The sequence below is a fragment of the Blennius ocellaris genome, assembly GCF_963422515.1.
Source record: "Blennius ocellaris genome assembly, chromosome: 7".
Classification (NCBI taxonomy): domain Eukaryota; kingdom Metazoa; phylum Chordata; class Actinopteri; order Blenniiformes; family Blenniidae; genus Blennius; species Blennius ocellaris.
Genome location: NC_137656.1, coordinates 28,202,514 through 28,225,040, shown reverse-complemented (window position 1 = coordinate 28,225,040; position 22,527 = coordinate 28,202,514). Strand labels below are relative to the sequence as shown.

The 22,527-nt window shown below is 46.2% G+C and overlaps 1 protein-coding gene across 1 annotated transcript in view; it reads right to left on the bottom strand.

Moving 5' to 3' along the window:
• Nucleotides 1–22,527, bottom strand: part of cep120 (centrosomal protein 120) — a 50,528-nt gene that overhangs the window by 15,968 nt on the left and 12,033 nt on the right. Inside the window, exons 5-18 of the mRNA XM_080499230.1 lie at nucleotides 17,753–17,904; nucleotides 13,064–13,261; nucleotides 12,759–12,983; nucleotides 11,579–11,735; nucleotides 11,324–11,501; nucleotides 10,334–10,483; nucleotides 9,479–9,658; nucleotides 9,299–9,371; nucleotides 8,900–9,145; nucleotides 8,462–8,551; nucleotides 8,257–8,349; nucleotides 7,711–7,905; nucleotides 7,500–7,622; nucleotides 4,426–4,524 (exon numbers count right to left, since the gene is read on the bottom strand). Of these exons, the coding sequence (XP_080355356.1) occupies nucleotides 4,426–4,524; nucleotides 7,500–7,622; nucleotides 7,711–7,905; nucleotides 8,257–8,349; nucleotides 8,462–8,551; nucleotides 8,900–9,145; nucleotides 9,299–9,371; nucleotides 9,479–9,658; nucleotides 10,334–10,483; nucleotides 11,324–11,501; nucleotides 11,579–11,735; nucleotides 12,759–12,983; nucleotides 13,064–13,261; nucleotides 17,753–17,904 (2,159 nt within the window). The remainder of the gene's footprint in view (nucleotides 1–4,425; nucleotides 4,525–7,499; nucleotides 7,623–7,710; nucleotides 7,906–8,256; nucleotides 8,350–8,461; nucleotides 8,552–8,899; nucleotides 9,146–9,298; nucleotides 9,372–9,478; nucleotides 9,659–10,333; nucleotides 10,484–11,323; nucleotides 11,502–11,578; nucleotides 11,736–12,758; nucleotides 12,984–13,063; nucleotides 13,262–17,752; nucleotides 17,905–22,527) is intronic.

The following is a 22,527-nucleotide window of genomic DNA, read 5'->3' as shown; positions in this document are numbered from 1 at the left end:
AGTTGGTTTAAATCCTACTTGCAAGATGGCGACTATTCTGTGTCAATAGCTAATTATGAATCTGAGCAAATTAAAATCACTTGTGGGGTTCCTCAAGGCTCCATCCTTGGGCGTCTTTAATGTAACATCTACTTGCTCCCACTGGCTCTGATCATGGAACATTACAACACCTCTGATCATAATTACAGACGACACACCGCTCTACATATCAGTATCAGTAAATGACCACGTCCTCTTATACTGGCTGAGTAAATGCATACATGAAATTAATGAGTGGATGTGTCAGAACTTCTTACAATTCAATCCAAAGAAAACTGAGCTCATTGTCTTTGGCCCCAAAGGAGAAAGGTTAAAGGTCAGTTCTCATCTTGACTCCAGGTCCCTCAGGACATCCAATCAGGCAGAAATGTGGGTGGAGTTCTGGACTCACACCTGAAGTTCAACAGCCACATTAAGACAAGAACAAAACCATCTTCCTACCATCTGAACAATATTGAAGAATCAAAGGATTTCTGACCAACAAGATTGTGAGAAAGTGGTTCGTGCCTTGACTTTCAGTAGGTTGGATTATGGTAATGGTGTGTTTACAGGCCTCACTAAAACATCTGTCACACAACTGCAGCTCATCCAGAATGCTGCAGCCAGAGTCCTCACCAACACAAAGAGGGTGGAGCACACTACACCCGTGCTCCACCCTCTCCACTGGCTGCCTGTGTGCCAAAGGATTGACTCCAGAATGTTCCTTCTGGTCTATGAAGCGCTCAATGGTCTCAGGCCTAAATCACCTCAGATTGACTTGTAGAATCTAGAACCTCCAGACCTCGGAGGTCCTCAGGAAGAGGTTCACTCAGTGTTCCTCCAGTCAGAAGAAACAAGGTGAAGCAGCCTTTAGTTCCTACCTCCTCACCTGTGGAACAAACTTCCTGAACACCTGAAGACTGCTGAAGCACTCACTTCTTTTAAATCACCACTTCAAACATTCTTATTTGCCCAGGCTTCTGAATAAACATCTGATTTTACTTTCTTTATTAAACTTATCTTAATAACTCGCTTACCTGAGTTATTATACTTTTCTTTGTGATTTGTTTTAATGCATTTTCCATCATCAATGGAGCCCAAATATGAGTCACCATGGCAACAGACTGAAAACCCAGGTATTCTGCTGTAAAAGTCCCGCCGCTGCAGCAGCAGAGGAGACGACTGGGACAAAGTTGCTGCATGAATCAAAGCATGCGTTTAAAAGCATTACTCCATTGACTTAATATTTAACTTTAGATCGCGGCAGACTGGTAGAAATAATAAATAAGGTCAAATCTGAATAGAATTTAGGTGCAATCCAACAGGAGGAAGGCAATTTGGAAGCAGCTACAAATTAAATATAAAAACATCTTTCCGAATGAAAAGGCTTATATGTATAAATGCTGTGATTGTACCTCATTTCGATTTAAATTTTAGTGTTTGAATTGATGTCGGCTTTTAAATTTGTTTAAATAATAATTTAAACCAGTGACACAATGTTGTTTCTCGTCCTCACTAATATCCTACTTGGTAGATTAACACTGTGTTTTATTAAAGTGGAGTCAGTTAAAATGTGTTGATGTGTACATCAACACTAAATTAATAAAATACTACACACACACACACACACACACACACACACACACACACACACACACACACACACACACACACACACACACACACACACACACACACACACACACACACACACACACACACACACACACAGGCGTTGCTTTATTTATATAACCCAAAAGAAAAGAAAGTCACTTGTTTCAGTGTGAGGCTGATCCTCTAACTGCTCTACACACTGTTGCTTTACTAATATATAAAGAAAACTACCATTGCACAAAAAAAACCCTAATACTGTGCTTAAAATGTGCTCTGATGTGAGGCCCTGGTCGATTCGGGAAGGAATTACTACAGTCTTAAAAACAAACTTGTAATGGGCTAGAAGACATACGCTATCTCAAATTATTTGTGCCTCGATGTCAATCAGGTTTGGAAATAATGGACAACCTGCCTCAGGTGGGAGGACCAAGTAGGAACTCAGGGTTTCCTCTACTAAACCTGCTTCAGGTGGGAGGAGCCAGTAGAAGCTCAGGCTTTCTTTTACTAAACCTGTTTCAGGTGGGAGGAGCCCGTATAAACTCAGGGTTTCCTCTACTAAACCTGCTTCAGGTGGGAGGACCAAGTAGGAACTCAGGGTTTCCTCTACTACACCTGCTTCAGGTGGTAAGAGCCAGTAGAAACTCAGGGTTTCCTCTCCTAAACCTGCTTCAGTTGGGAGGAGCCAGTAGAAACTCAGGCTTTCTTTTACTAAACCTGTTTCAGGTGGGAGGAGCCAGTATAAACTCAGGGTTTCCTCTACTAAACCTGCTTCAGTTGGGAGGAGTCAGTAGAAACTCAGGGTTTCCTCTCCTAAATCTGCTTCAGTTGGGAGGAGCCAGTAGAAACTCAGGCTTTCTTTTACTAAACCTGCTTCAGGTGGGAGGAGTCAGAAGAAACTCAGGGTTTCCTCTACTAAACCTGCCTCAGGTGGGAGGACCAAGTAGGAACTCAGGGTTTCCTCTACTAAACCTGCTTCAGGTGGGAGGAGCCAGTAGAAACTCAGGGTTTCCTCTACTAAACCTGCCTCAGGTGGGAGGACCAAGTAGGAACTCAGGGTTTCCTCTACTAAACCTGCTTCAGGTGGGAGGAGCCAGTAGAAACTCAGGGTTTCCTCTACTAAACCTGCCTCAGGTGGGAGGACCAAGTAGGAACTCAGGGTTTCCTCTACTAAACCTGCCTCAGGTGGGAGGACCAAGTAGGAACTCAGGGTTTCCTCTACTAAACCTGCCTCAGGTGGGAGGACCAAGTAGGAACTCAGGGTTTCCTCTACTAAACCTGCTTCAGGTGGGAGGAGCCAGTAGGAACTCAGGGTTTCCTCTACTAAACCTGCTTCAGGTGGGAGGAGCCAGTAGAAACTCAGGGTTTCCTCTACTAAACCTGCTTCAGGTGGGAGGAGCCAGTGGAAACTCAGGGTTTCCTCTACTAAACCTGCTTCAGGTGGGAGGAGCCAGTAGAAACTCAGGGTTTCCTCTACTAAACCTGCTTCAGGTGGGAGGAGCCAGTAGAAACTCAGGGTTTCCTCTCCTAAACCTGCTTCAGGTGGGAGGAGCCAGTAGAAACTCAGGGTTTCCTCTTCTAAACCTGCTTCAGTTGGGAGGAGCCAGTAGAAGCTCAGGCTTTCTTTTACTAAACCTGTTTCAGGTGGGAGGAGCCAGTAGAAACTCAGGCTTTCTTTTACTAAGCCTGCTTCAGGTGGGAGGAGTCAGTAGAAACTCAGGGTTTCTTTTACTAAACCTGCTTCAGGTGGGAGGAGCCAGTAGAAACTCAGGCTTTCTTTTACTAAACCTGCTTCAGGTGGGAGGAGTCAGTAGAAACTCAGGGTTTCTTTTACTAAACCTGCTTCAGGTGGGAGGAGCCAGTAGAAACTCAGGCTTTCTTTTACTAAACCTGCTTCAGGTGGGAGGAGTCAGTAGAAACTCAGGTTTTCCTCTCCACAATCTTCCTTCTGGTCTATGAAGCGCTCAATGGTCTCAGGCCTAAATCACCTCAGATTGACTTGTAGAATCTAGAACCTCCAGACCTCTGAGGTCCTCAGGAAGAGGTTCACTCAGTGTTCCTCCAGTCAGAAGAAACAAGGTGAAGCAGCCTTTAGTTCCTACCTCCTCACCTGTGGAACAAACTTCCTGAACACCTGAAGACTGCTGAAGCACTCACTTCTTTTAAATCACCACTTCAAACATTCTTATTTGCCCAGGCTTCTGAATAAACATCTGATTTTACTTTCTTTATTAAACTTATCTTAATAACTCGCTTACCTGAGTTATTATACTTTTCTTTGTGATTTGTTTTGATGCATTTTTCATTTCTTCTAAAGCTTGAATGCATTTCTTTTATTCTGTATTTCTTTAATTTCTATGTAAGGAGATCTGCAACGAGATCAGGGAAGACGTGCCGCCGCCTAAAAGCCGCGTGTCGACGGCCCGCAGCTTCACGGTGGGCAGCCAGCGCTCCTCCCTGGGCTCCATGTCGCCCTCCAACCTGCACCTGCAATTGCCCTGTGTTTGAATGGTGCTCTATAAAAAAAATGTGCCTTGCCTTGCCTTGAACATATGTTGGCAACTGTAGGAGCTTAGCCATATAGAACAATAGTAACAAATCACATGGATTTTTACTTTTCCAAATCTAGTAGAAGGGTAATAAATAAAAAACATGTCGTTTAAACGACGATGGAGCCCAAACGTTTTCAGTGGCTCCTAGAGCGTCGTTTCCGTGCAAACAGACCCCGAGAGGAAAAGTGACCATGCAGGGATAAAACCTTGAGGGGCTCTCTGGTGAACCACCAAGCTGCTGTACCTGTTTGAACCTGGCCAGCTCCTTCAGGGCTCGACCCCACTGCTGCTTGTAGTGGAGCTTGGACTTTGTGGTGGACTCCAGCTTCCTCTCCAACTCCACCTGTCAATCACAGGGAGAGGAAAGGATTCAATAACAATGTACAGTGTTACCAGGTGGCTGCGACTAAAACCTCAAATCAATCCCACATCCATTAGGCTAAACATGTTCGTGTGTGTTGTATCGGCATATTAGCCTGTAATATCTACTTATACTGTATTTCTCATCCCATTCTTGATCACATACACCTCAGAAGGTCTTCCGTCTGTCATTTATTTGTTTTTCCTGGACTATATGTCACAATTCTTTTTTGCTATTGTGAGAAGTGACAGAAATTTCAAAACATCAAGGAGGAATAATAATTTGATTCTCCTGAGGAGCCTGAAAACCTGCTGGTGATTTTATTCAATTTGTGTTCAGTTAGACTTAATCTAACAAGTAACTTTTCAACATGAAAACGACTTTCTGTGTGGAGTTTGCATGTTCTCTCTCTGTGTGTGTGTGGGGTTTTCTCCAAATATTCTGGGTTCCTCCCACAGTCCAAAAACCTGCATGTGAGGTTGATTGGTGACCCCGAGTGGTGAGTGTGCAGTTGGTTTGCCCTGTGACCTGTCCAGGTGAACCTGCCCTTGTCCACAGCAGGCCAGGATCGGCTCCAGCGCCCCACAACCCTGAACTGGATCAGCGGGATAGAAGATGGATTGACAAGCAGATGGATGGATGGATGGATACCTCCGAACCAGGATGTGAAACCCTCCCCACAATCTATCTGTCCTCTCCATCGAGCCCGGAATGCTGGCCCAAAGTCATCATTGGAGGTGATTGGAATTGCTACTTAGACCCCATCTTTGACAGGCTGTCAACAAAACCTCTTTCTGCCATAGCCTCAGTGCAAATGCTTAATGATTTCATTTGTTTGTTAAACCTCTGTGGCCGGCGGACACACCGGTGCGTCTTCACCACGTGACCGTTTTAAAAGGCAGTAGCATCACAGCACAGCATCATCTGGTCCAGTGCTTCAATCCATGTGAAAGTGCAGATATAAAATTTCAAGATCGTTTTAAAATTATATTGATAGGAGATATGAGGAAAACTGTGTTCATGTTTTTCCGTGACATTTTAGTAGGAAGACTGGTCAGGAGCGCTTCTAAAATGAAGTGAAAGGAGCGGAGTAGCAAAAAAACCAACCCTTGTAATGTGACAGTATACCTTTCACTCATTGGTTGAGAAGAAAAGGTTCGGGTCGTGGTGGGTCAGCAGAGGAGTGGAGGAGTGAAGGCCCTGGTTGCAGGCCTCTGGTGTTAGCTGGATGCTCACGCTGAGTGAGTGTTAGCTGGATGCTAACGCTGGGTGAGTGTTAGCTGTATGCTAACGCTGGGTGAGCTGTCTCCAGCAACCCACTGACTCGGGGAAGACTCTCAGCAAGACTGGTGTTGCAGGCTTTTGTTGAAAGTTTGTGGATTCGAAGGTGTCAAATCCTGAGAGCCTCAACCAATCAGTGACTGGCTTGGGGGGAAGAGTCTTTTCAGCAGAAAACAGGGGAGGGTCTGCTGTGGTAAAAGGTCCCCCCACTGGGTGTGATGGTCAATCACATTCCTGGGTCACAATTCATATGTCATGACTGTGTATCATGACACATGAAAATTGTCTTTCCTTAGAAATGAAGAAACTTTCTGTGGTCTTGTGAGATCCCAACAGGAGTGACAGCGAGTGAATGTGTGTGTGAATGGGTGAATGTGGTGAGCTATGTAAAGCACTTTATGAAGCACTATATAAGTGAAATCCAATTTACCATTTACCTAACCTGGTCTCTGTGCCTAGAAATTCTGTCCATGTAGGTAATGAACAGAAGTGGTGGCAAAGGCCAATGTACACTGGGAACAGGTCTGACTTAATGTGAACCAAACTCCTGCTCCGGGTGTACAGGGACCGGACCGCTCTTAAAGGGCCCCGGACTCCATACTCCAACTAAAACAACGTATTTTTGACCATTTTTCTTTTCTAATCCCGAAGTTTCAGAACTTTTTATGGTTCAGAACAAAGTTGAGTGAGCAGGAAGAGGAACAGGGACAGGATTGTATTTGTTAATATAATAAAAATACATGACACATTTACCATGCCATTAAATAAATGTACATGGATAGAAAGTGACTAATAGAATAAATAAGGTGTGGCAGTAGGTAGTAGTATGGCAGTAGGGTGTGACCGCTCCAGTCTAAATACTATCACATTTATTTCAGACCAACACAACAAAAAGCTGCTTTTATTATACATATTATTATTATGTTATTATATTATTGCCAGCACAACAGAAAGTTAACGTTCCATGGACTTTTTTGCTATGAAGAACTGAGAGAGGGTCATTTGGTTATTGTTTATTTCATTAACAGTGTTATTATTTATTTCCTGACTTTTATTTTGTGAAGAACCCTGAAAGGGTCATTTGGTTATGTGTGGCTTTGTGGAAAACAATACATTTTTACGTTTAGGCACCCCTGCGATCGTCACACTTTTTCTGTGACAAACGGACCCGGCCCCCATCAGAGAAGGGAAACGTTGTGTGGCCCTCACAGGAAAACGTTTGGGGACCCCTGGTTTACTGTATGCAGTGATAGTTTGTGCTGCTTTCTTATGTTTATCTTATGTGCAAACTCTGTATTAAAATAATAATAAGCTATAATAATATATATTATATAATATAATAGTGTAATAATAATAATAAAAAGCTATAAATTAAATAATTTAAATTAAAAAAAGGATTTTTTTTTCCAGTGTCTCCTGAATTGTTGGTTTTTCTCTGTAAAAGTGCCTTGAAGTGAATGTATTGTGTTACTAAATAAATCAAATTGAATTGAACGATCAAGGGAGACCAGTCATCTGACCAGAACCAGTTACTTGTACAGTTGTGTTGAACTATAGAAAAAGGTGGAAATTCCGTTCAGTCCAATGACTGGATTCATCAAAAATGAAATCGATTACTAAAAGAATGCATGAAAATCTGCCTTTGTGCTTTTGAGCCGTCCAGAGAGGAGCCGTACCTTCTCCAGAGTCAGCAGGTTGATGTCAGCCTGCAGTCGGACTTCAGGCCTGCTGCTCTGCTGCTCCCTGTACCGGTGGACGTCTTTCTCCAGCTGCTTGTAGCGACACTCCCCGTCCGCAATCTGCGCACACACACACACACACACACACACTTTAGCCCCTCCCCAGGAATGAGGCTGCCTCTCACACCCAGCCTCCCTGTGCGTCCACCTGCTGCAGAAGACGGCCTCGCTCCTCCTCCATCAGCCGCACTTTGTCCCTCTCCAGCGCCACCCGGTGGTCACACTCCTGCTGCAGCCTCCGGCCGCTCTCCTGCAGTTCCCTGTGGGAGAGGTGGTGCTCGGCCTGCAGCTTCCTCTGGGCGAGCTCGTGCTCCGCCTGCAGCTCCCTCTGCAGCCGCCGAGTCTGAGCGACACAGACAACTTCAGTAGCAAACACACTTTCTCACACACCGGATTTTAAAAATCCTCTTTCCAATGTCTTTCCCGTCCAAACACTTGTTACATCACAGTTTTTAAATTGGGCTCTATTATTGAAGCTGACGATGATAAAACTGAACAATCAATAGTACTAATGTGCCAATGTGATACAAATCAATACTCGTGAGTTTCTTTCATTTCCATTAATATTTGTTGCTCTGGATTTAACTTTAAAAAGGTCAGAATCAGAGGCAGTGAGGCTCCACATGTTAACAGCAAAGCAAATAATGCTCATTATTTGCTTGGATACTTCAACACAGGTAGGTTGGTGTTGCACCTCCAGCTCAGCCTCCGCCAGCAGCTTCTCTCTCCTCTCCAGGTCCAACAGAGTCTTCTGGAGTTGCTCCTCCAACAGGCCGTTCTCCACTTCCTGCAAACACACACGAGGATGAGGCATCTGTGTGTGTGTGTGTGTGTGTGTGTGTGTGTGTGTGTGTGTGTGTGTGTGTGTGTGTGTGTGTGTGTGTGTGTGTGCTGTCCACCTTCTTCTTCATCACAGCTTCTCTCTCTTGATCTCTCTTCCTCCACACCTCTGCCAGCACCTGCATGTGACTCCGCTCCTTCTTTCTCAGCTGAAACCAACACACGCACACACACACACACACACACACACACACACACACACACACACACACACACACACACACACACACACACACACACACACACACACACACACACACACACACACACACACACACACACAGTGTTACAATGTGAAGGTGAAATGATGGTGTGTTGGTTCTCTTGGTACTTTGGTTACTTCTTGGATCGAGTTCAAAATGAGTGCAATGCAAACACAGCTTATGTGGCATGTAGTACACGTCTACTGTCCCGCTGCTATACTTGAACTGGCCAGCAGGTGTCAATGTTTCCAGATGAGCTGAATGTGATGACCTTCTTTTGGCTTGAGCTTGTACCTGATCATCAAACAGACTCTCCTGCTCCTCCTTCCACAGTTCCAGCTCCAAGGCTGTGCGATACTCCAGGGTCTCTCTGGAGGACGGCAGCACAGCGGGGCCAGGAGGGCCAGCGGGGCCAGGAGGGGCAGCGGGGCCAGGAGGGGCAGCGGGGCCAGGAGGGGCAGCGGGGCCAGGAGGGGCAGCGGGGGCAGCAGGAGCAGTGACAGTGGAACAAGAAGGCTGTACGTGGACTGGAGCCTCTATCTGATGGAGAAGAGTCGGGAGCACAAATAATATCAATAGCTGCTCCAAACGTTTGAGGCACTGAGTGAAATGTTTTTCAGCCCCATAAAGGAAATAATGTAACACACACACACACACACACACACACACCTGAGATGAGTGTGACAGTATTACCTCTCTGGCTTTAACCAGTCCCAGATCCTGCAGTGTTGCAGTGTAGCGTAGTTCTGCCACCTTCTCATTGGGCCTACGTGCGCACACACACACACACACACACACACACACACACACACACACCCAGGTCAGACGGAGGACACCCTCCCTGAGAGACGCAGCAGAGCTTCTGCTCGGTACCTCAGAGCTGAGAGGAAGGCCAGGACGTCCTGCCGGCTCTGCGAGTGCTGCTGCTCTGCTGTGGATGACAGGCGGCTGCTCTCGGAGCTCAGCAAGCCCAGCAGAGGGATGGAGGCTCGGCCCAGCAGCTGGTCTCCGCTGCTGGTGTTGCTGTGCCACAGCTCTACCACCAGGGGCTCTCTAACACACAAACAGACAGGCCTCAGAGGAGGAAACCAACAGAGAAGAGTCGGAGAGTCCAACTCCTCCTCCCACAAACACTCCTGGAACAATCAAAGAGCGAGAATATCCCTGAAAAAATTTTATAGTTTCATTCAAGATGGACAGAATAATGAGTTTTTCACAGCTGACAATGCTTATGGACTTTATCGTTTCAAAAACGTTCTTAAATGTCATGACATTTTTTACCATTATTTTACAGACTATGAAGCAAAATTATCAGCCTGTGAATTTTCTTCCCATTACGTTTGCGTATTATTCTCCTTACAAACTTTAACATTGCCCACCGCTTTTATAACACATAAAACTAAGAGCATTTCAATTAATATAATAGAAAATGCCTAAATACAATGAAAATCAGTTAGAAATGGTGAAAGTCATAATAGCAATAATAATATATGAATTGAATATGAGCTCTAGATTTGGGAGTTGATATTTAAAAGCTGAGTTATCTTTATTTCAAAAGTTAAATGTGTGAAAACAGTTGTATTATTCTTGATGTAATTCATTCTAATGTTGTGGCACTTGCTTGTCAGATGGCGTTCCTCCTTCAGCAGGGATGATGGAGTCGGTTCTCTTCAGAGAATAGATTGGAAAGCCCCAGGAGAGGATGTGTGCGCTCGGGTGCGTCCGTACCTCAGGAATGTGTCGTGCAGTTGATTCGGCAGGGCGGCAAAGTTGAAGGTGCAGAAGGACTGAGGCAGGAAGACTTCGGAGTTCCTCTGCAGCTCTACTGGCGGGTTTGTCATAATGGGAGACGCACTGTCGAAGAACCGGTACGAATACCTGGAGACAGACGGCACATCAGAAGAGGAAGTTGTGAAGATTTGCATGACTACGGATGAATATTGTCTTTTTTTTGACTAAATCTAATAAAAGTGTCACAGCACTGCATGTATTCTACTGATTTATTACTAATGTTTACAACCTTTCCTCATCTTTGTGCAAAATGGAACTGTTGTGATGCCTGAATTTGTGCTGATGAAAAAAGTCTTCTTACCCCTTGTCAGGCATGTTCAATAGATATAGGATGTAGGTATATCACCGAGCAAAAAAACATTTCAAAGACGTTGAAAACACTTCTTTGCCTTCCGTCTAAACTATGTCAGAATTTGTTAGAAAAGTGGAAGATGGAATGCAGTGGGTTCCAGGTTGTTGAAAGACGTCTCTTTATGGTCAATACGGTGAAAAAAGTCTGCATTAAATGTCACATGCTTATGACCCACCAAACACCGGACGTGATTTAGATGTTGTTTTTGGGCTGAATCTGGTCGGACCACATTGGATGGCCCAATAACAACCCGACTATATTTGGGCTAAATCCCGGTTTTGATCAAAAGTCCAGATGTAGCTCAAAAAATGACTAAATCACATTGGATGTTTGGTGGTTTGTATATTTTTAAGTATGTGTTAATGATCTACTTTTTCTCAAAATATATTTTCATAAAATGTAACTTTAATAATTGACATTATTAAAAGCTTCCTATATGGATTTATGTATATGGAGTGTGTGTGACTGCACACATGTTTGAAATATGACATGTCTGAAATGAACACAACACAACATAACATAGCTGAACAAGCATTTGTTTGAGCAGATGTGATAAAAAGCGATGTGGTCCTCACCTGAGAGTTGCAGCGATGGGGTGAGCCAGGCTGAGCTTGGACAGGCTGCAGAGGTCCAGGGAGAAGCAGAAGTGATGGGCAGCAGACTGGATGGACGCTTTGGGAGCGGAGACGCTGACGGGCGAGGCTGCAGTGGCTTCAGGCGGCTCGCTGGGAAGCTGAGCCGGAACGTCCAGATCTGCACCGGAAGACAATTCCGCTCAAGACAGACAACTCCAAGCACTCCCATAAGATTGACGGCTGCTCTGAGCTCACCTGTCTGCTCTCCACCGGGCTGAAGCTCCTCCAGCAGACTCTCTGAGAGAAAGGATGGAGGAGGGAGGAGAGGAGAAACCGGAGGTTCCTGGAGAGGAGAGGCCATCTGAGGTCTTGGGTCAGCAGGAGGAGACAGAGCGTCTTTAGTTGCTGCAGCCTGATGAAAAGCCAGGAGACAACAGAGGCTTTAGGATCACACTCGTCACCATCCAAGTCCACTTGGCTTCTTCCTCCGTGTCTGACGTGTGTTCACCTCATTGACTTATAGTTCAAATGTCTGAGATGGAAGCTGAGCTGGGAAAAAACGTTCAAATGCCAGTCAAAATATTTCACTTGAAGAAAAGACTTGGTCAGGGAGAATGATGCCTCACTACATCTAAAGCTTTTGACAACATTACAAACTGAAGATGAAGAAATGTCGGCTTTCCTTGAATATTCCAAGCACGAGTTTTCTTTGCTCTTTTTATAGGTGTCATAGGCAGAATATCAGAAACATTCTGAAAAGGTTCGTATAATAATAAATTAAAGAAGAAGACGAAGAAGACGAAGACGAAGACGAAGAAGACGAAGACGAATAAGAAGACGAGGACGGAGAAGAAGAAGAAGAGGGAGAAGAAGAAGAGTAAGAGTAAGAGTAAGAGGACGAGGACGAGGAAGAGGGGGGAGAAGAAGAAGAAGAAGAAGAAGAAGAAGAAGAGGGAGAAGAAGAAGAGGAAGAAGAAGAAGAAGAGTAAGAGTAGGAGCAAGAGTAAGAGGAAGAGGAAGAGTAAGAGTAAGAGGAAGAGAAAGAGGAAGAAGAAGAAGAAGAAGAAAAAGAAGAAGAAGAAAAAGAAGAAGAGGGAGAAGAAGAAGAAGAAGAAGAAGAGTAAGAGTAAGAGTAAGAGTAAGAGGACGAGGACGAGGACGAGGACGAGGAGGAAGAAGAAGAAGACGAAGAAGAAATACACATGTTAAGAATGCAGTTAAAACACATTTGATTTGTTCAAATTGAACTTGATGGTTTGTAGTTGAATAACTGAAATGTCAAACATCAAATAATGAAAGGTCAAAGTTGATATTCATGATGGAAAACTTTCAGAAATGCAGGTAGTGTGACGAATAATGAGGAAAACACAGCACTTCACTCTTCAGTTATTCCAACCCAAACCTGATAAAAGCCCATGTGCCTGTGTGGCTGTACCTTTGGAGTAAGCCCCTCCCCCCTCAGGACCACAGACACGCCCACAGTGGGCTGCTGGTCAGCGTGGACAGTGGACAGTTGCTGCTTGACGTGCTGGAGGGGCTGCAGGACGAAGGCTCCCTCCACCGTCGCTGCCTTGGTCTCCAGGTCCAAAGGAGCCGCCAGCAGGGGGGAGAGCAAGACTTCGGCGCTGCCCAGAGAGCGACTTCCACAGCAGAGGTGGATCTGAGGACGGGGAGCAGCCGGGAGCCACGTTAGAGACGATGGCAGCCACCCTTCTGAATCTCAATCGCTGGGAGTCTCACCTGTAAGCTGGGCTGCTGAGACAAGAAGACCTGAAGAACGGCCTTGCTGCTGCGGATCCGGACGGACGCACGCTCCGGCTGGAAGTCGGAGCTGAGCAGGTTGTGGAAAGGTTCGCTGGTGATGTCGTTGCCCAGCAGAGCGTAGTAGAAGAAGAAGTCCGAGCCCTCCGAGGACAGCGGCATGGTGCTGGGGATCAGCTGCCGGAACAAGGTGGCAGCTTGGTGAATCTGAAGAGGCTTCTGGCAACAAAAACTATCCTGTTTACAACAAACCAGCCATAATATTATGACTGGCTGTCATTTATGTCTGGACTCTACCAGACCTCTGATGGCTGCTGTGGTATGTGACACCAAAGTGTCATGGAAGTTGAAGGAGGTGGTGAGGTTGAGCCTCCATGGAGCAGACCAGGGGTTAACCTTCATACCCTAACCTGAAAGAGCCGTGGATGAAAAGACCCCTTCACTGGTTCACCTCGTGTCCCTGTTCAGGTTCACCATGTCTCAATCCAAAGTTGTGGTCTCAAACTCCGGTCCTGGAGGAGCGCAGCCCTGCATGTTTTCCACGTCTCCCTCCCCTGAATGTCCTGATGGTTCTTCACCACGTTCAGCACAAAGCCAGACAACCTGCTGCTCATTGCAATCCACTGTGTGGAAGCAAGGAGACATGGACAACATGCAGGGCTGCAGCCCTCCAGGACCGGAGTCTGAGAGGGAAACTCATTTCAGGCTCAGGGTCAGTCACCACTGTAACACATACTGAACTGAACCTGCTCACTGGCAGGTTTAGTAAAAGAAAGCCTGAGTTTCTACTGGCTCCTCCCAACTGAAGCAGGTGTAGTAGAGGAAACCCTGAGTTTCTACTGGCTCCTCCCACCTGAAGCAGGTTTAGTAGAGGAAACCCTGAGTTTCTACTGGCTCCTCCCACCTGAAGCAGGTTTAGTAGAGGAAACCCTGAGTTTCTACTGGATCCTCCCACCTGAAGCAGGTTTAGGAGAGGAAACCCTGAGTTTCTACTGACTCCTCCCACCTGAAGCAGGTTTAGTAAAAGAAAGCCTGAGTTTCTACTGACTCCTCCCAACTGAAGCAGGTTTAGGAGAGGAAACCCTGAGTTTCTACTGACTCCTCCCACCTGAAGCAGGTTTAGTAAAAGAAAGCCTGAGTTTCTACTGTCTCCTCCCAACTGAAGCAGATTTAGGAGAGGAAACCCTGAGTTTCTACTGACTCCTCCCGCCTGAAACAGGTTTAGTAAAAGAAAGCCTGAGTTTCTACTGGCTCCTCCCAACTGAAGCAGGTTTAGTAGAGGAAACCATGAGTTTCTACTGGCTCCTCCCACCTGAAGCAGGTTTAGTAGAGGAAACCCTGAGTTTCTACTGGCTCCTCCCACCTGAAGCAGGTTTAGTAAAAGAAAGCCTGAGCTTCTACTGACTCCTCCCACCTGAAACAGGCTTAGTAAAAGAAAGCCTGAGCTTCTACTGGCTCCTCCCAACTGAAGCAGGTTTAGGAGAGGAAACCCTGAGTTTCTACTGGCTCCTCCCACCTGAAGCAGGTTTAGTAGAGGAAACCCTGAGTTCCTACTGGCTCCTCCCACCTGAGGCAGGTTGTCCATTATTTCCAAACCTGATTGACATCGAGGCACAAATAATTTGAGATAGCGTATGTCTTCTAGCCCATTACAAGTTTGTTTTTAAGACTGTAGTAATTCCTTCCCGAATCGACCAGGGCCTCACATCAGAGCACATTTTAAGCACAGTATTAGGGTTTTTTTTGTGAAATGGTAGTTTTCTTTATATATTAGTAAAGCAACAGTGTGTAGAGCAGTTAGAGGATCAGCCTCACATTGAAACAAGTGACTTTCTTTTCTTTTGGGTTATATAAATAAAGCAACGCCTGTGTGTGTGTGTGTGTGTGTGTGTGTGTGTGTGTGTGTGTGTGTGTGTGTGTGTGTGTGTGTGTGTGTGTGTGTGTGTGTGTGTGTGTAGTATTTTATTAATTTAGTGTTGATGTACACATCAACACATTTTAACTGACTCCACTTTAATAAAACACAGTGTTAATCTACCAAGTAGGATATTAGTGAGGACGAGAAACAACATTGTGTCACTGGTTTAAATTACTATTTAAACAAATTTAAAAGCCGACATCAATTCAAACACTAAAATTTAAATCGAAATGAGGTACAATCACAGCATTTATACATATAAGCCTTTTCATTCGGAAAGATGTTTTTATATTTAATTTGTAGCTGCTTCCAAATTGCCTTCCTCCTGTTGGATTGCACCTAAATTCTATTCAGATTTGACCTTATTTATTACTTCTACCCGTCTGCCGCGATCTAAAGTTAAATATTAAGTCAATGGAGTAATGCTTTTAAACGCATGCTTTGATTCATGCAGCAACTTTGTCCCAGTCGTCTCCTCTGCTGCTGCAGCGGCGGGACTTTTACAGCAGAATACCTGGGTTTTCAGTCTGTTGCCATGGTGACTCATATTTGGGCCCCATTGATGATGGAAAATGCATAAAAACAAATAACAAAGAAAAGTATAATAACTCAGGTAAGCGAGTTATTAAGATAAGTTTAATAAAGAAAGTAAAATCAGATGTTTATTCAGAAGCCTGGGCAAATAAGAATGTTTGAAGTGGTGATTTAAAAGAAGTGAGTGCTTCAGCAGTCTTCAGGTGTTCAGGAAGTTTGTTCCACAGGTGAGGAGGTAGGAACTACAGGCTGCTTCACCTTGTTTCTTCTGACTGGAGGAACACTGAGTGAACCTCTTCCTGAGGACCTCCGAGGTCTGGAGGTTCTAGATTCTACAAGTCAATCTGAGGTGATTTAGGCCTGAGACCATTGAGCACTTCATAGACCAGAAGGAACATCCTGGAGTCAATCCTTTGGCACACAGGCAGCCAGTGGAGAGGGTGGAGCATGGGTGTAGTGTGCTCCACCCTCTTTGTGTTGGTGAGGACTCTGGCTGCAGCATTCTGGATGAGCTGCAGTTGTGTGACAGATGTTTTAGTGAGGCCTGTAAACACACCATTGCCATAATCCAACCTACTGAAAGTCAAGGCACGAACCACTTGGGTCATGTTATCCCAAGGGCAGGCTGGATCCAGTGATACTGGGATGAACCCATCCGGTTTGAAGTGGTCCTTACAGTTCCAGAACAGGTTGAAGTTGTCAATGAACATCATCCCACTGCAGAAGCATGTTGAAGTCAGCCAAGTATTCAGGGCTGAAAGGTGAGAGAAAGATTCAATTCCTTTTCCCAGGGTTGGAATGGGGCCTGAAATTGAAACATGTTGGGTCTCGAACTCCTTCAGAGTCTCCATTAGCAGTGGAAAGTCATGTTTCAGGAACTCGGCACCAGTCTTGCTCTGCAGTATGTCAAAGGAGCCTGCATGGATGAGGATGTTCATGTGGCTGGGATGTGCAGACCAAACAGTGGGTCACATCGCTGTCAGCTCCTGCATTGTTGCGTCGGCCACACGGACATTTTCAGTCTTTCTCATTCTGACTTGCCTGGTGATTGAGTCCCAAATCACTAGTGTCCAGCAGGTCCAGACTTGAAAAGGAACTTGATGAGTTTCTTAGGTTTGCCCTCACCCTTGGTTTAGTTGTGGTTTTGGCGTCATTTCTGCAAACCTGTTTGTATTTCCTGCTTGTTGTGTGATGAGCGTCCCCGAGTCCTGGCTGCTCCAGGCTATCACACATTTCAGCCAGAGCCAGGGGATCGTACCTGTTCTGTAAAAGAATTTCAGCTGGAGGAGTGAGTGTAGGAGTCTCCTTGGTTGTTTTTGTACTGGGCTTGCCTTTGTTACGTACAACATCAGACCAAGTCCGGGCTGGAGTCGATGCCATAGGTCTGGCATCGATGCTGTTCTAGTAAGAAACATTGCAATTGTTGGACTTTGGAGCCTCAGCAGATATTTCAGTCCCATTGGAACAAGTCCAAGGAATTGTTGTAGCCAGGCCCACGGTGCAGTGGTAGCAGTAGATGCATTCTCATGCAGTACAATCTGTGACGGTTCAGTGACATTTCCTCCAGGTACAATAGCGACCACAGAGTCAATGAAGTCCTCACTTCTTTTTCACACAGCGATTCAATCTTCTGTTCAAGCTGTTCACCTTATCAGCAGGTTTTTCTCAGTCCTTCAGCTGGATGACATTCTTGCGGTGGACGGTTTGTAGGATTCCTCTGGTTGGTGGTTGAGAGAACAACGTCCAGTGTCCCGAAGTTTTATTCCTCTAATCAGCTTTCAGAATAAGTATTATGTTGACAGAAACACAAAAGTATTTCTATAAAATATTTTCTTGTAGAAGGGAAAAGGGAAAAGAAAAGCAGAGAGAAATAAAAGATAAGGAAAAAAAAAAGGACAAAAGTAAAGTGCGAAGTGGAGAGCGAAGAGGACATGTCTGCACAGTAGCAAAGCCAGAAGCAAAATGAGGACATCTTGTTCTTACTGTCCATCTACTGAGCATGGGCAGAAGAGCTATTGAACACAGCTATGGTGAATATGACAATACCAATGTCTGAAACAGAAACACAAAAACAATACGTTTTCACCTCAGAGTTCTGCTTTTAATTTCTCATGGATCTCAGTAGCCATGAAGAATTCTCTCTGCTGTGATGTGAAACACACGAGGAATCTAGCAGTGACTTCCTCACACACTCGGAGGTGAGAAGTTGTGTTTACCTGTTCCAGGTTGGTGGCGAAGGCCACGGTGACCGACAGAACGAACATGTCGGAGCAGAGGTCCGCCGGTCCCACCTGATGGTAACCTTTGTCTGGGACCAACACAGCGTCCAGTTTGTCTGGGAGGAGGCCTGCTACTGAGGGGGAGGAGCCTGCAGCAGGACAGAGCACAGAAAAAAGCTCTCAGGCTTGTTCAACTGTGTCCAACGAGTCACACAACGTGATCTCGCCTAAAAAGGTTTGTCACATTGACCAATGAATAATGAAACTAAAACTGTTCCCTTTCTGCAAAGAAGTGAGAGCAATATTAATGTTTACATTCAATGAAATATCTTGAAAAAACAATGACATTTTCAAAAGAAAATTAGAATGGTTCCCTCTATAAAAGCAATATACGAGTTGATTTTTGAGAATTATTCTTCAGAGATCCTGCTGAAAGACCAAGCTGCATGTCTGTTTTCATAAATTCACCCAAACGTTTGTGAACAATATGCTCTACAGCAAAATCCCTGATCTCCGAGTGTGTTGTGCAATATTCACTACTGTGACTTAAACAGGGAAATTTCATCTTAGTTATTTAAAAATATCAGAAAATGTCATCAGGAAAACATGCAATACGTGATAATCTAGTCTAGTATGTGCGCCACCCTATTGGCAGTACATTACTGCAGCTCCTGCTGGGTTTTTCCTTGTTCTACACTTTCTTCCCTCTCCTAAACCTGTTCTTTTTTGTGGATTTAATACAATAATCAACTGCCCCAAGATAGACACAATTCAGGTCGAGTCTTCTCTGTTTTTTCTGCTGTTATCAACTCTTCTTGCTTCACCTGTGACCGCAGAGGCCACGTCCAGTGGTACCATTGTTTACACTGGGGATCAGCTGTTAGCCCTCCATAGAGCAGCTCAGCTAACCGGTGAAAGACCCGATGTTCCCTGCGTGCTGGGGAGAAGGAGACGGGGATGCCGTGCGGGGTAAAGCGCCGCAACAAGAGAAGACGTTTTAAACCCATCCTACCATCAGTCGTCACCGGAAACGTAACATCTCTTCCCAATAAGATGGAGGAGCGAGCATTGCGAGCCTGGCATCAGAGGGAGTATCAAGGATGTATGATGCTGTTCATGGAGACCTGGCTAACGGAGCACACACTGCACTCCAACGTAACGCTGGATGGTTTCCAGCTGATGTGGGCCGACAAGACAAAGGAGAGTGGTAAGAGGAAAGGAGGAGGGCTGGCAGTGTTTTGAACAATAGATGATGTCATCCAGGGCACATCACTATCAAAGAACAACTCTGCTGTAATGACATTGAATTGCTAGCTGTTAGCATGAGGAAGTACTATCTGCTGCAGGAAATCTCAAACGTTATGGCGATAACTGCGTACGTTCCCCCCTGCTGACAGCAGCTCAGAATCAGGTCCTTTGGAGTGCAGGGAGAACTCCTGGGGATCTTTTATGACTCCGTGGTGGCATCAGCCATCTTTTATGGAGTAGTCTGCTGGAGCAGCAGCACCATGGCCACAGACAGGAAGAAACTGAACAAACTGGTGAAGAAGGCCAGCTCTGTCCTGGGCTGCTGCCCCCCCGGGACCCTGTGGAGGTGGAGGGAGACAGGAGGATGATGAAGAAACTATCCTCCCTGATGGAGAACGTCTCCACCCCTGCATGGTGCTGTTACAGGATGATGAAGAAACTATCCTCCCTGATGGAGAACGTCTCCACCCCTGCATGGTGCTGTTACAGGAGGATGATGAAGAAACTATCCTCCCTGATGGAGAACGTCTCCACCCCTGCATGGTGCTGTTACAGGAGGATGATGAAGAAACTATCCTCCCTGATGGAGAACGTCTCCACCCCTGCATGGTGCTGTTACAGGATGATGAAGAAACTATCCTCCCTGATGGAGAACGTCTCCACCCCTGCATGGTGCTGTTACAGGATGATGATGAAGAAACTATCCTCCCTGATGGAGAACGTCTCCACCCCTGCATGGTACTGTTACAGGAGGATGATGAAGAAACTATCCTCCCTGATGGAGAACGTCTCCACCCCTGCATGGTGCTGTTACAGGAGGATGAAGAAACTATCCTCCCTGATGGAGAACGTCTCCACCCCCTGCATGGTGCTGTTACAGGAGGATGAAGAAACTATCCTCCCTGATGGAGAACGTCTCCACCCCCTGCATGGTGCTGTTACAGGAGGATGAAGAAACTATCCTCTCTGATGGAGAACGTCTCCACCCCCTGCATGGTGCTGTTACAGGAGGATGAATAAACTATCCTCCCTGATGGAGAACGTCTCCAACCCCTGCATGGTGTTGTTACAGGATGATGAAGAAACTATCCTCTCTGATGGAGAACGTCTCCACCCCCTGCATGGTGCTGTTACAGGAGGATGAAGAAACTATCCTCCCTGATGGAGAACGTCTCCACCCCTGCATGGTGCTGTTACAGGAGGATGATGAAGAAACTATCCTCCCTGATGGAGAACGTCTCCACCCCCTGCATGGTGCTGTTACAGGAGGATGATGAAGAAACTATCCTCCCTGATGGAGAACGTCTCCACCCCCTGCATGGTGTTGTTACAGGAGGATGATGAAGAAACTATCCTCCCTGATGGAGAACGTCTCCACCCCTGCATGGTGCTGTTACAGGAGGATGATGAAGAAACTATCCTCCCTGATGGAGAACGTCTCCACCCCTGCATGGTGCTGTTACAGGAGGATGATGAAGAAACTATCCTCCCTGATGGAGAACGTCTCCACCCCCTGCATGGTGCTGTTACAGGAGGATGATGAAGAAACTATCCTCCCTGATGGAGAACGTCTCCACCCCTGCATGGTGCTGTTACAGGATGATGAAGAAACTATCCTCCCTGATGGAGAACGTCTCCACCCCTGCATGGTGCTGTTACAGGAGGATGATGAAGAAACTATCCTCCCTGATGGAGAACGTCTCCACCCCCTGCATGGTGCTGTTACAGGAGGATGATGAAGAAACTATCCTCCCTGATGGAGAACGTCTCCACCCCTGCATGGTGCTGTTACAGGATGATGAAGAAACTATCCTCCCTGATGGAGAACGTCTCCACCCCTGCATGGTGCTGTTACAGGATGATGATGAAGAAACTATCCTCCCTGATGGAGAACGTCTCCACCCCTGCATGGTGCTGTTACAGGAGGATGATGAAGAAACTATCCTCCCTGATGGAGAACGTCTCCACCCCCTGCATGGTGCTGTTACAGGAGGATGATGAAGAAACTATCCTCCCTGATGGAGAACGTCTCCACCCCTGCATGGTGCTGTTACAGGAGGATGATGAAGAAACTATCCTCCCTGATGGAGAACGTCTCCACCCCTGCATGGTGCTGTTACAGGAGGATGATGAAGAAACTATCCTCCCTGATGGAGAACGTCTCCACCCCTGCATGGTGCTGTTACAGGAGGATGATGAAGAAACTATCCTCCCTGATGGAGAACGTCTCCACCCCTGCATGGTGCTGTTACAGGAGGATGATGAAGAAACTATCCTCCCTGATGGAGAACGTCTCCACCCCCTGCATGGTGCTGTTACAGGAGGATGATGAAGAAACTATCCTCCCTGATGGAGAACGTCTCCACCCCCTGCATGGTGCTGTTACAGGAGGAGGATGAAGAAACTATCCTCCCTGATGGAGAACGTCTCCACCCCCTGCATGGTACTGTTACAGGAGGATGAAGAAACTATCCTCCCTGATGGAGAACGTCTCCACCCCTGCATGGTACTGTTACAGGAGGATGAAGAAACTATCCTCCCTGATGGAGAACGTCTCCACCCCCTGCATGGTGCTGTTACAGGAGGATGATGAAGAAACTATCCTCCCTGATGGAGAACGTCTCCACCCCCTGTATGGTGCTGTTACAGGATGATGAAGAAACTATCCTCCCTGATGGAGAACGTCTCCACCCCCTGCATGGTGCTGTTACAGGAGGAGGATGAAGAAACTATCCTCCCTGATGGAGAATGTCTCCACCCCCTGCATGGTGCTGTTACAGGAGGATGATGAAGAAACTATCCTCCCTGATGGAGAACGTCTCCACCCCTGCATGGTGCTGTTACAGGATGATGAAGAAACTATCCTCCCTGATGGAGAACGTCTCCACCCCTGCATGGTGCTGTTACAGGAGGATGATGAAGAAACTATCCTCCCTGATGGAGAACGTCTCCACCCCCTGCATGGTGCTGTTACAGGAGGATGATGAAGAAACTATCCTCCCTGATGGAGAACGTCTCCACCCCTGCATGGTGCTGTTACAGGATGATGAAAAAACTATCCTCCCTGATGGAGAACGTCTCCACCCCTGCATGGTGCTGTTACAGGATGATGATGAAGAAACTATCCTCCCTGATGGAGAACGTCTCCACCCCTGCATGGTGCTGTTACAGGAGGATGATGAAGAAACTATCCTCCCTGATGGAGAACGTCTCCACCCCCTGCATGGTGCTGTTACAGGAGGATGATGAAGAAACTATCCTCCCTGATGGAGAACGTCTCCACCCCCTGCATGGTGCTGTTACAGGAGGATGATGAAGAAACTATCCTCCCTGATGGAGAACGTCTCCACCCCCTGCATGGTGCTGTTACAGGAGGATGATGAAGAAACTATCCTCCCTGATGGAGAACGTCTCCACCCCTGCATGGTGCTGTTACAGGATGATGAAAAAACTATCCTCCCTGATGGAGAACGTCTCCACCCCTGCATGGTGCTGTTACAGGATGATGATGAAGAAACTATCCT